The 14,218-nt window shown below is 35.3% G+C and overlaps 1 protein-coding gene across 8 annotated transcripts in view; it reads right to left on the reverse strand.

Moving 5' to 3' along the window:
- Window positions 1–1,968: 1,968 nt before the first annotated feature.
- The window catches only part of Cyp7a1 (cytochrome P450 family 7 subfamily A member 1), a 51,116-nt gene continuing 38,866 nt past the window's right edge, over window positions 1,969–14,218 (reverse strand). For 2 of the 8 annotated variants that reach the window (XM_021256095.2, XM_004842151.4), the window contains exons 2-7: window positions 9,272–9,374; window positions 8,535–8,775; window positions 7,141–7,727; window positions 5,967–6,097; window positions 4,276–4,451; window positions 1,969–3,717 (exon numbers count right to left, since the gene is read on the reverse strand). In XM_021256095.2, the coding sequence (XP_021111754.1) occupies window positions 3,406–3,717; window positions 4,276–4,451; window positions 5,967–6,097; window positions 7,141–7,727; window positions 8,535–8,775; window positions 9,272–9,351 (1,527 nt within the window). In that variant the 5' untranslated portion in view covers window positions 9,352–9,374 and the 3' untranslated portion in view covers window positions 1,969–3,405. Of the gene's footprint in view, window positions 3,718–4,275; window positions 4,452–5,966; window positions 6,098–7,140; window positions 7,728–8,534; window positions 8,776–9,271; window positions 9,389–14,218 lie in introns of all 8 variants that reach the window. The other 6 variants (XM_087190344.1, XM_087190343.1, XM_087190347.1 and 3 more) reach the window with 3 other exon arrangements.

The raw sequence follows: 14,218 nt of genomic DNA on the forward strand, positions 1-14,218 counted from the left end.
TGTTGCTTTAGAGGAAGTCTTAAAATTAGGTACTAAATGTCTTCCAACACTTTTTTTTTCTTTTTCTTTTTACTTTTCTAGGTCCTTTGTACTCCTACACAACTTTTAAATTTCAATATCCAATTCTTCATTTATAGCAAGTATACACAGACCTGAATTTTTATATATACCTTGTGTTTTCTAATCCTGCTAAATTCAATTACAAGTTCTAGGGGCTCCTAGAGATTTCTTAGTATTTTCTCTGTAGATGATCATTTCATCTACACATAAAGATTTTGCGTCTACCTTTCCAATCCTATCCTCATTTGGCGTCATTTTATTGCCAGACTATTTTGGTTTAGGCCTATGTTTCAAAGTTTAATGGACAAAAGAAGAGTAGGCATATCTGCCCTTGTTCCTCATCTTAGGGAGAAAGCATTTTATCTTCTCCATTCATATAAGGCGTTTTTGCTGGAAGTATAGAGTACATGTCTTTGATTTGTTGAGAAGGTTTTGTTCTCCTTCTAGTCTCCTGATAGCTTTTACCATGAACAGCTGTAGAATTTAGTCCAATACTTTTTCTCCAACTAGTGACAGGATCATATGGCTTTTTCCTTTCCTCTGTTAAAATGATAACTTTTGCGGGTGGATCTTCCAATGCTGAACCCACACTGCCATCCCTTTAATAAAACCACTTCCTACATACTGCCAGATCTGACTTCTAAGACTTTGTTTTGTTAAACGAATTTCTATCTATGTTCATACTTTTTTCTTCTATTATCTTTATCCAGTTTTAGGATTAGCACAATGTTGAGTTCCTAAAATGAGGGGAGAAGTGTTCCTTCTTTTTTCTGCTTTAAATGTTTGATATAATTTATAAGTTAAAATGTATATGAGCCTGTTGTTGTCATATAGGTAGGTTTTCAAGCTAGGAATATACTTTCTTTAATAGGTGCTATTCAAATTTTATATTTCCTCCAGAGTTAGTTTCATTAATTTTTCCTCAAAGGTACTTCTTAGAAGTTGTCAAATTTATTTAAACAAAGATTTTTGTAATATGCTCTCTATATCCTTTTAAATTCTGTAAAATCTGTGGTAATGTCTCCTAGATCTTTATATTGTAATTTTAGAAATGTGTAATTGATATTGTGTAATAGGAAGAAAAGGTCTAAAAGAGCAGGGGAAATGGGAGGGGTAGGGGAAAGGAAAAAAGGGAAATGAAAAAATATGAGAAAAGGAAAAAAATGGAAACAAAGTCTTTGCAAATAGGGAAGGGTGGAGGGGGTGAAGGGAGGGCAGGGGAAGGGGAAAAAAATAAGAACCAAGATACTCATGTAATAGTTGGTACAAGATCCCAATGATGAATGTAACTGTATCTTATACCTAAAATGTACCAATAAACTTAATGGGGAAAAAAACTATTTAGTAAGGTAAAAACCATTTTTAGCTTTCAAGCTATTCAAAAACAGAGAAAGGGGCACCTTTGGTCAACAGGTTATCAATTGTTAACCTCTGTTGTACAAGAATAAAGATATAGAAAGATATATGAATGCATTGAGATAACCATAAAATTTATTAGAAAACTGCATTACAAATTCAGTTTATAACAGGTTGCTATAAAACAGAATCTTGCTGGTCTTGACCCTTATCTTAGTGAATTTAATTTTCTTGATATGAAAAGTAACCTACATAAGAGATAATTTCATAGTAGTACTAAATAAAAATATTTTTTAAATTCTTTTTCAATGACAGCTGGGTATGTAGCTCAATGGTAGAACAGTTGCCTACTATATACAAAGGTCTGGGTTCAGTTCCCAGCACAGCAAAAAAATTTTAAGTGAATTTTATGTAACATGAGAGAGATTTTTGAGTGAATGATTACTTTGAATATTTTTTAAATTTTGGAAATGTAAATATTTTGAATGAATCTTCAATAAAATTTTTGAAGCTTAATAAGTGAATGTTTTGAGCATTCTAAATATTTCAAGATTTAAAACACATACATGTATACTTTTATTTCTAAGAAGAATAATTTCAAGTTTATCAAATGTGACAATATTTTCTTAATATATGTAGTACAAGAAAGAGGATAAATATAATCTACATATAAATACATATGGAAATATCAATAAAAATAGCAAAGCTGATAACTCTTAACACTTAAAATACTTTACCAAAGCATTGTTGTACACAGCCTTTAAACACTATCATATAGCCTTAATTATTTTTCCTTAACTGCCAGTCATTTGGAGATAACAGATATTTAAATAAACCATAATATCAAGCTGCACTTAATAAATTCTGCACGTTTCATAACAAATGCTTTTAAATGGTCATTTTCATCCAGTTTTTTTTTTTGTTTTTTGTTTTCTTAAATTCTTTTATTGGTACATTTTAGGTATACAATATATTTACATTTATCATTGGGTGCTTATACCTGTACATGATGTATCTTGGTTGTCATTTTTTCCCCATTACCTGTGCGCCCTTCACCCCTAAACCCTTCCCTATTTACATACTTCATTTCCATTTTTTTTTCTTTTCTCATAATTTTTCCTTTCCATTCTTTCCTTTCCCCTTCCCCTCCCACCACCCCTACCCCTTTGGACCTTTTCCTATTTCAAAGTATCAATTATTAGTTATTAATCCTTTTAGTCCTTATTTACACTCTCAGTTTCTCACACTAGTTAAAATGTATCACATAAGAGCTACATTCTTTTCACTGATGCATATTTACCAATGACAGAAAAGGACATTTTTAATCTCTGAAAAAAAAACTATTGATAAAGAATCAAGGTACAGATGAAACAGCTGAAGCCTGATGTAACAGTTTCCAGCAACAATAAATTTAAAAATAAAGGGAAAAATATCAAAACCATTGTTAGTATTTTCCAAACACTTAAAAAGCCATGAATACTGGATATAGAAAAAACTTTAACATATTTCCTTTTTAATAAAAGACATAATATAACCCTTCAAAATATCTTTGATAATATATGCTCACACCCGAAGAACCTCATTATTTAGTCAAAAATAATGCCTTTTCACTAAAACGTGAATTTGAACCTTTTTCTTAATAGTTGAGTGATTTTTATAAAAAATAAATTTCCTTAGGAAAAAAATTGCCAATTGGAATATCTTCATTTTAAGAAAAAAAAATGCATTTTTCTCTGAAACTAATGAATTTTGGTCCTTGGGTATAAGAACATCCATTGACTTATGCAAGTGAGAATAAATTATTGTGCTCCTAGAAATTAGTTCTTTCACTATCACAGTCTGAGGCAGCATCTGAAAACTTGAATAAAATGTTAGATGCTCAGGCAAACATCAGTGAGCAGAACTAAGTATGCTGAACCCCTTCCTCACCTCTAGGAACTGCATAGTGATGGTAGACTGCAGTCCTATAACATCATCTAGTGCCTCTTGCTAACCACACATTGAAACATGTTTGAGTTTATATTTAAACTCAATGTCATTTAATGGTGGTAAAATGCCCAAGCCTACACGGGACTGGTCCAAAGGGGGACATTTAGCTTGGCTCTCCACAAGCTCCAGTTCAAAATACAAAAGCATCAGAATCAAAAATTGCTTGATTTCTTGGACAGCGAATAATCTTCCTGGACATATTGTAGCTCCCGATCCAAAAGGCATGTAGTAGTACTTTAACTTGATTCCATTGCTGTAGAAGGTGGTCTTTGTTTTCTTGTTTTCATCAAGATACCGATCATATTTAAAAGTCTGCAATAAAAATACAAAAAAAAAAATGTCTATAAGCTACTTTGAAGGAATGTATCTCTCTTTCTTGACCTGGAAGCTCCAAAGAGGAATTTTCTTTTTTAATCTTCTCCATCAGTGATATAGCAAATACCGTACACTGAATGAGAGAGTAAGTAATAAGGGACAGGAGCTTAATTGGTGGTCCAAGAAAGCTTTAAGATACCTTCTCTCCTGCCTGGTAATGAGTTCCTAGGTCAAAAGCACTACCAAGAATGGTTCCACTCAAACTGAAAGTCAGTATACTAAACTCCAGTTTCATGGATTTGACAAGTACTTTTTAAGGAAAAGTAAGGAGGCAGATTTATTTGATGACTGCAAACATAATATAGTGGAGATGATAGGATGACAAATATTAAAACTAAAAATTAAAAATTTTCCAAAATATATGAATTTTGACATAAGGGGACAATGTCTGTCATTTCAATGATCTAATCAGTTCTACAACTGTAGATGCCCTTCTTATTTAGACTTTAGTTGATATCACCCAGATACGCAACTTTTTGACAAGCAGTCACTTACCAGAGGGTCTGGGTAGATTTCTGGATCTAAATGCATTAACTGTGGATAAAGAGCTATGATGTCATCTTTTCGGATGTTGTAGGAACCATCCTCAAGGTGCAAAGTGAAATCCTCCTTAGCTGTCCGAATATTCAGGGAGGCACTGGAAAGCCTCAAAGCCTCTTTGATGATACTATCTAAATATTTTTAAAGAAAGGAGAAAAAGAAAGAAAAGAATTCAAAGAAGGATGAAAAGGAGAGGAGAACAATTTAAATATTTCAAGGTCACATAATAAAGTGTCTGAAATATTTCTGGGAGCTTATAACACAAAGATGAACAGAAAATAGGAAGCTGGCCACATATAAACTTCCCAAACTTTTTTCTGTTAAAATGATGCTATTATCAATGATTCAATTGTGTCTGAATGTATTTTTTAATCTGATCATCTGAATTAATAACTGATAAAGATACATTCTTATGTGTCAGTGGGAACTCCACTTACATCATTTTACTTGAAAATAATCTTTCATTTTCTTTTGGTTTTTTTTGAGACAGGATCTCACTGTGTAGTTCAGGTTGGTCTTGGACTTACTGTGTAGCCCAGGCTGGCCTCGAACTCACAGTGATCCTCCTGCCTCAGCCTCCTGAGTGCTGGGATTTCAGGTGTGCACCACTATACCTGGCAATAATCTTATTTCTATATGACATTGAACAGCTAGTAAACTTAGAAACATCAGTAATGAATTTTTATGTGAATCATTCAATGTTTAGTACTTTTGAGGTCTAATATACTGATATTATTTTTATATAGAAATGATTTTCAGGATGCTTTGTGTAACTTCAATTCAGTATTAATAAGCACTCATTTTTATCTGTACAATATCTGATGCTGTATGGTAATGCTCTGATAATGGATAAAGGCATAAAGGGACCCACCAAAAAAGGAAAACAAAAACATAAACAAAAAGCAAAAATATTTTGAGAATTTAGGGATTTCATGAGAAGCCCAGCCTGGCCTTACAGCCTCTATCCTTTGACTGTCATTTTTCAGGTGTTCATCATATCAAACAAAATCATATCATACAAAATACAGATCCGCACTCCATTTACAAATGAGAAAAAGTCCCAAAAGATAAGTAACACATCTGAAGCCTCCAAGGTCAGACTACAACCCTAGCTTCTTGGGAAATTTTCATCCCTTCTAATAAGATAGATTTCCCCTAAAAGCATGGATTGGATTCTTTCCTTGGATTCTTTCCTAGACTCTTACTAAAACACATAGTACATTTATATTTCTATAAAATAAAATATAGAAAAGCAAAAAATCAAACAACCTTCAATCCTACCACCTCTGTAGCTAATTGAGGCTGATGGTAGTTCTCAGCCCCACTCTATTTCATGGAGATACATTATATGCTCCCTTTAACTGTAATATTAGTGGTGAAGGAGACAGCAGAGGATCAAGAATCCCATATTGATGCTGCCATAGGTTCCACCATCACTCCTAGGCAACAACTTAACCTCTGGGTGCCTCTTTCCTTACTTGGTATATGGAAATAATAATCGTCCTCAGTTATAGGATTGCTGTGAGGATGAAGAGAGCCAAACCACATAAAATACTTAACGTAAGTTCTTGAAATCAGTGCATAACATACATTGACAGTTGTTGACAGTTACTGACAGTACATGAAATGTGGCGTAGCAAGCACACCTAGTACTGGCAAGTCATTCAGTTGCATTTGATTCAAATGAATAGGGTTGCCTTCAACGCTGAGTTGGTGACCAGCACTCTCCAATGCCCTATTCACTTCTTCAGCAGCCGCTTTCATTGCTTCAGGACTCCTATTGAAAGTTAAGAGGAAAGAAAAGATGTAAAGAAAATAAATTTCCCATAGTTGGAGGTCTGCAAACAACAGGCATCTTCTCTTATTTCAGCAAGGCAGTCAAGATAACAGGGAAGGTGAGAAGAGGACATTCCCCACCCTTCATACCCTATCTGGGCTTTGTCTTCAATTCTGGCAAGAATTGTCTTAGGGTTTTGCTACATAAAAGTAAAACTGTGCTCGCATGTGTATTAATGAAAAACCCTAAGCAAGCACGAAACACTCAAACGAGTAATAACCATTAGAAGGAAAATTGTAACTGAGATGACAATTGTAGAGTGTCCAAATGGAAGTTTAAATTGACTCTTAAAATTCATACCACGATTTTAGGTAGAACAGCTTTTTCATTTATAATTTTGAATTTTGAATTTGAATTGATATTTATAATTTTAGGTTTTATTTTAGTGCATGGAAGTTTGTTGAAGCCTCAGTGCCCCTATATGGATCTATATTATGTAAATTCAGCAAATTGAGTCCCACAAATGTTTGAAAAGTATTTCTGTGACTGTCATAAAATATGGCTATGCTATATATTAAACTAATGTAACCTTACCAGGAATACATGAATTCATTCTGATCAAATGAACGGTAAGACGGCGATTATTAATTGAAGGGGAAAAAACCACGAATGCACAAATGAACAAGGCATGATCACTGTGCTGATTATTGTCTTTAAGTCAGTAGTCAAAAATATTTTCATGACTACTCATGGACTTAAATTGCTTTTGTGAGGAATCATGGGGAGTTAAGAGCAAAGGCCCTGAGCCAGGTGGCCTGAATTGATCCAGGGTCAGCCCAGCCGACCTCTGTGGCTTCAGGAACTTCCCTGTATCTGGGCCTCTTTCTATAAAACTCTGTTCCATTTTTGTAAGGATTGACTAGGTACACAGGCTTTACGTCCTTGATCGATGGCATGAGAAAGTACTACCCGCCTTTTTTAAGTTAAAATGTTTGAACTTGGGCTTCCTACCAGAATAAGGACACGGTTAATTTGATAGTCACCTAATCATTTGAAACAAGCTCCAGAAAGTGGCAGGAATGGTGTTCGCTTGCGAGGCCCAGAGGACGGCGAGGTGCGTCTTGGCCTTCTCAGCGTCGTCGAAGGTGGAGAGCGTGTCGTTCAGGTGCATGCGCAGGCGGATCAGCTCGGAGACGCTGGCCCGCACGCGGAGCCTGTCGTGCCGCAAGTCCTCCGCCAGCTTCTCCCGGGCCTTGTGCGCTGTCTTGAACGCTCGAATGGGGAGGCCGGCGGCCAGGGCCGGGAAAACCTTGTCAAATTGCTTAAAGTTGTCAAGGTTGTTGAGAATGAGGGCTTTTTGTGTGTCTTGCATTGTAAGATCTCTGCCAAAGAGAGTTAGATACCCAGCTTCAAACATCACTCGGTAGCAGAAGGAGTACATGCCCTCGGTCACCCAGGCTGCACTCTTCGATGTGGGAGGGACCGGTGGTCTCAGAATGAACTGGAGGTTTTCCATCATGGCTTCCGTGAGAGCATCCAAGGCTTTGCCCTGCAGGGTCTTGTTGAAAGTACTGTTTATGTTTTCAGTGGTGTTTCCATCACTGGGGTCAATGCTTCTGTGCCCAAATGCCTATCAGCAAGTAAAATGTGTAAGAGGAAAGGAAGAGGACAAAAAGGGGTTGGGGGAGAAGAGGTTAGATACTTTTATCCTTCTCTGCTTGGCCTTCCCATGTACAGTTTCATAGCACTTTTCAAAGAAACGGCCAAGCCATAAACTTCACTAAAGCCAAATTTAAATCCTTGCTGTTCAGTGGCACTTCCTGGGACCCTTCCAGTCACCTGTTTCTCATGCTACTTACACTTATTTGCACACTAATTTGGTACTAATTAATCAATAATATTTTTAGTCATTGGTTCTGTCTTGTATTCTTTATAAATGCAGTTTAACAGACTTTAAGCCACTTTGTGGCAAAGACTATGTCTAATAATTCTTTGCAGAAACTCAGTAAGAACTAATTGTTTTCTCTGTGTCAGAGTTGATTCCTTGACAAAACGGCCTGAGAATGGTAAAACAACTGTAGAATTTTGACTTTTACCCATGCACTTGCACAGTGTCTCCACACTGTGCAGACATCATTAATGTGATGAGTTTGTACCTGGCTTTTAATACAGTTCCATCTGGCTAAGTAAAGAATTTAATTTTTATTTTGCCCTCATTAGCTAGTCAACAAATGACAAATCTATAACTATTGTGGATTTTTAAATATTAGTAGGAGGCTGTGTCTATTGTGATTTATTATATATCTAAGAATCTCCACAATAGGAAACTCTCAACACCTCTATCCTACAATATAAGAATATGAAAATTACTAAATGCACTTATATTTTAAAAAACTAGGAAACAAACAGAATTTTGTATACATGCAAAAGAAGTTACCTTGGCAGAAGTAGTGTAGTGAAATTTTTTCCAATCAAAATATTTTCCATGGCACAACACTTTATGGTATGACAAGGAATTTGTAATGAAATGGACATATTTTCCCATTAGTTTGCAGGTAAAAACATGACCATGTTTCCTCTGATTTGCTCTGAGGAACTCAAGAGGATTGACCCCAAATTTCAGAGCACAACCCAGGTATGGAATCAGCCCATTCTCCAGAGGTGGCTCACCTATTTTCCTGTGAGACATAAATGTATAACAGATATGAAAAATGACATATTTAGTTTCTTTTTATACCAGGTTTTAAAATTCCATGCTGACTTCAAACTTCATATTTCTAGTTTATAAATACTTCTTTTGTTCATGGGGCCATGCTCTTTTACTAAAATAATGGGTTTCATTAATCTAGTAACATGATATGTTGGATAAAATAATTATTAAATCCATCTATCTATCTATCCTTGCGTTTACGAAGCACTTCTTGATTGACTACTGTATGCTAACCATTTTTCCCAATGATAGGAGTAAAAGGATCAACAGTATTGAACAGGGAAGCTATCATTATTTGTTTTGGTAGATTTAATTTAAAAAAGCACTTTTAAAATCAAAATAAACATTTTTGTCTAACAATATTAAAGTGTGTAAGTACAGAAAACCAAATTTATTGTTTAGTAATGAAGGTAAAAGAACACTAGATAAATGAGCTAAAAGAAAATTTAAAGAACTGTCCTTACCTTCTCCTTATTCCAAAAATAAGCCATAAACAGCAACATACTGCTACACCAATTCCCCAGATCATATGTATAGTCATCATTTTGCAAATCTTGTGCAAAACTCCTGAGGAGGAGAACCTATGGTTAGAAAGGGAAGGATGTACCTGAACAAAGTGTCAAGCTCTTTATGTACATGGAAACCTGATCCAATAACTTGAACTTTAGCAGCCAAAGCAATTAATCATTTGTCCAACCAATTAGGAAAAAAAAAAAAAGAAGTAGTTTTAACTGGCCTTGAACTAAATCCTAGTATCAGAAGAGGTTCCAAAACAACCAGAGACCTGCAGTACTTGATAAGCTAAAGGTCTTCTCAAGCATATGTTGACTCAACATTCAGACCTGGGGACAACAGCTAATATTAAAGTTGGGTGGGGTCTATAAAAAGAACAAATAAACTGCTTCAAGATAAATATATCTAACAAAGATTTAAAATATAGTTTAAACAAAAGCAAGTATGTTATTCACCAAACTAACAATTTTATTTTGTTGCCTTAAAGGAATTAACTTAAAGAACTTACCAGAAAGAGTATGATAAAGTTCAAAAAAAAAGAAGTGGGGAAATATTTCACTTTCTTCATGTTTTATTGCTTTTGCAAATCACATTCTTTAGCAAATTTTATTGCTTTTATCAAATCAGACGCTAACATGTTACCTAACATCATTAAGAAAATATTCCATATAAATGCATCTTCTAGGTAAAGCACAGCTTGTTTTAAGCATCCAGACTTTACAAATCATATTTGTAATTAAAATGTTTATTAATAATTCTAATCATTAAAGTAGTATATTTTATTTCAAATAATGTAAGACTAACAGAAGCAAATGTTGGTGGAAAGTGACTATCAATTTGTAATTTATGTCCTATACTATTCCCACTCAGGGGTAACCACTGTAAAATTTTTGGCATATATCCTTCCAAACTTTGACATAATTTTTGTTTTTGCTTTTTGTTGTGCTGGTGATTGAACCCAGGGTTCTATGTGCATGTTTGGCAAGTGCTCTGCTTTTGAGCTATAGCTGCTACAGCCTCAGCCCACATACTTCACATACATATCATTTGACATTCATTAAGTTCTAAGAACTCTTCCAAGGTATTCTGGTTGTATTGTACTCAGTAAGATAATCTCCTTCTGTCATAGAGACTATTTCAGTAGGGAGGCAGATGCTAAGATTTGTGTAAAGAATAAAATAAAACAGTAGGTGCAGAGCTACTGAGGAAAGAGGACAACTTTGGTGATCAGAGGAGGAATGAGGAAAATTAATTAATGTATGCCCAAAAGATTTTGGACACTTGAAGTTTTGGATGTAGACTCTATAGGCTTATTTCATAATGTTTTGCTTCCATAAACAGAGACCGCAAATCTTTTATCACATGATTTATGACCGTAAACAACGGCACCAATCATTCTATAGCAGCATGTAGATTTTTCTCAGAATCTAGGCTTTTTAGTTCTTTGTACACATTTAATATACAGTATTTCAACTGTTTTCTTAATAAACTGTTTTCTTTTTTGTGTGATTCATAAAGAACTGAAATTTTATGTGGCCAGTCACTGCATAGTATCACAGTCAGAAAAGATGCCAATCTAATACAGTAACCAAATAATTAACCCTCTAATGTCACCTCCCAGGCAAATGAAAACAGACAAAAATGGAAAGCAAAGAGCACTGTGTAACTCTCAATACGGTCTTTGCAGCTGCCTGTGAACCTATAATTATGTCAAAATGAAAAAATTTTCAAAATGGCAAAGGAGAGTACATTCACAGCTTCAGAAAAACTTCCTTATGTCCTGTCTCCTTCATCTGCTTCCAGGACACCACAAACTCTTTCAAATGAAACCTGATTGTTAGGGTTTTATCCAAATTTCCCTTTTCCCAATCTGTTATTTCTACTCCCTCACTTATAATCTTTTTCTATTAAAAAAAAAAAAAAGAGAGAGAGAGAGACACAGAAAAAGAGAGGCTTGAAGTCAGGGGTTGTGGCCCACATCTGTAATCCCAGCACTGAGGAGGTGAGGCAGGAGGATTGCTGTGAGTTCAAGGCCAGGCTGTGCTACAAAGTGAATTCCAGACCAGCCTCAGCAAAGAGAGAGAGAGAGAGAGAGAGTTTGACTTTGTATTTTTTTTCTTGTTACATATGGTTTATGTCTTTCCTCCTGAGAATGTCACTAATGCTATTACATTTTCACAAATGGCACTACCAGAGCCCTAATATGCTCCTTCTAATCCAGGGCCTGGGAATTCAGATGCATGCTATAGTTAACAAAACTATTAACAGCCAGGTGTGATGGTGCATACCTGTAATCCCAGCACTCAGGAGTTGAGGCAGGAGGATTTCCACTAGTTTAAGGCCTGCCTAAGCTACATAGTGAATTCAAGACCACCCTGGACTACATAGAAAGACCCTGTCTCAAAAAAAGAAAAAAAAAACCTATTAATACACTGCAAGAAAATACCTGAATTATGCCCTAATCATGAGTAAAATGCATAAAGTTTCATGTAAGGTTTTTAGAACTCTTTCTGTGTTTTTAACATAGTCCCTGGTGCATTAGGTACCAGACCATAATGGAATAGACTGATGAAACCTTGTTATGATTGATTTGGAGCTTTCATAATTAACTCTTGGGAAATTTGTCTATTCACATTTGAGCCATATTCTCTTGAAGCTATAGGATAAAAAAGTTACGTGGTTGCAAGTACAGTTTGTCTGGTACTGAAGTGCAGTTTTGAATCTTAAACACCTGATTTTGAAGTTGTAAATGCCCAGAGGACTAGAGAACAAAAAGGTGTTGATAAGTTCTATTTCAGAGAATCATCATAATTTTTATGTTTACTTTAAGATTCTTACTTTTTAAAAGAATATTGATGATATTTTCTTACTTGAATGAACTAGTTAACTCAGACACAGCAGGTATTTTAGTCATTTACAAAGGAGGCACAAAGGTTGGAAAGTGTCATATAGCTTGAAATAGTTCAAATGGCCAATGGAAAGAAAGCTGGAATTAAATCTGGGTTTGCATCTTGACTCTGCCAGAGTACCTTTAAGACAAATGTTTATCTTTTCCAAGTCTTTGCTTTCTTATATATAAAATGGGGATTATTATAGTGCATGCCTCATAATGTAGAGAGATTAAAATGAAATGAGACAATATAAGTTAAATGTTGGCTTAGTGTTTGGCACAGTTATGCTCAAAAATATTTCCTCTAATTAAGTGGCAAATCCAGGATTCAACCTAGATTTCACTGAATTAAAGCTCATCATTGCACCTTTATAGCCTAGTACCTCATGAAAAGTTTAAGGGAACAAAAGGACACTTGGCTGCAGATTTAGGCAAGAGTAAGCATACCACTACCTAGAATCCACTATTCAAATAATATTGATTTCATGTATTTCTTCCATTTATTCATATTAATTTTATAGCTATTTTGATTTTGTTTGTTTGTTTGAGACAGGGTCTTGCTATGTACTTCAGGTCTTGAACTCTCCATGTAGCCCAAGCTCACCTTGAAATCACGGTGATCCTCCTGCCTCAGCTCCTGAGTGCTGGGATAACAGGCATGTAATCACCCCACCCAGCTTAGTAGCTATTTTGTGCAAGTTATTATTGAAGTGCTAGAGATACAGAGGTAGATAGGACAAAGGTTTATGGGCAATCAACCAGAAAACCAATACATTGTTTGGCTTTTGATTAAAAAACAAAATCACCATATCTATGTTAGAAAAGCTCAAGTCACTGCATCAATGTTTGGTGCCAAAGGCACCAAATCCTTGACTTGAAATTATACTACAAATCTACTATGATAAAAAAGGGAAAAAAACAGCATGATACTGACAAAAAAACAAACAACAACAACAACAAAACAGACCAAAGATCAGTGGAACAGATTAGAAGATATAGAAACAACTCCAAACAAACACATTCAGCCACTTTATCTTTAACAAAGGAGCAAACACCTTCACTGGAAGAAAGATAGCCTCTTCAATAAATGGTGCTGGCCAAAGATTAAACCTAGACCCTTGGGCCAGGGATTTAGCTCAGTGGTTCTGGGCCTGGCTCATAAACCTAGACCCATATCTCTCACCATGTACTAAACTAAAATCAAAATAGATCAAAGATCTAAGTATCAAAACAGAAACACTAAATCTGCTGGAAGATAGAAGAGGCAGCACTCTTGAAGACATAGGGTAGGCAAAGATTTTATGAACAAAACCCAAACTGCATAGGAATAATCAGAAAGAACAACTTGGATCTCAACATATTAAAAAGCTTTTGGACAGCAAAAGAAACCACCAACAGAAAAATATTTTTGCCAGCTGTTCCTCAGACAAGGGACAAATATTTAGAATATATAAAGAATTCAAAAAATTAACCCCCCCAAACTTAAAGACCCAGTCCAAAAATAGGCATCTGAAATGGAGACATTTCTCAGATGAAGAAGTACAAACAGCAAATAAATATATAAAAAATGCTCAAAATCATTGGTCATTTGAGAGATGCAAATTTTAACAACATTGAGATTCCGTCACACTCCAGAAAGAATGGCTGTTATCAAGAAATCAACCAATAACAAATGCTGGTGGAGCTATAGGGACAAAGAAAGCCTTCTCCACTGGTGGTGGGTGTGTAGATGCAACCACTGTAGAAATTGATATGGAGATTCCTCAAAAAACTAAAACTAGAGGTTCCATTTGACCTAGGTATTTCCTTTCTTGGTATCTTCCCCAAAGAATTAAAAGCATTGGGCTGGGGATTTCGTTCAGTGTCACTGCATCTGCCTCACAAGCACAAGGTCCTGAGTTCGATCCCTGGTACCAAAAAACAAAAAATTAAAAGCATCATATCACAATGATATATGCATACCCATGTTTATAGCAGCACAATTTGTAATAGCTAAGTCCTGGAAACA

Source organism: Heterocephalus glaber, unplaced genomic scaffold (genome assembly GCF_053883595.1).
Source record: "Heterocephalus glaber isolate CG9 unplaced genomic scaffold, H.glaber_assembly_v1.0 deba00001553, whole genome shotgun sequence".
Lineage (NCBI taxonomy): Eukaryota > Metazoa > Chordata > Mammalia > Rodentia > Bathyergidae > Heterocephalus > Heterocephalus glaber.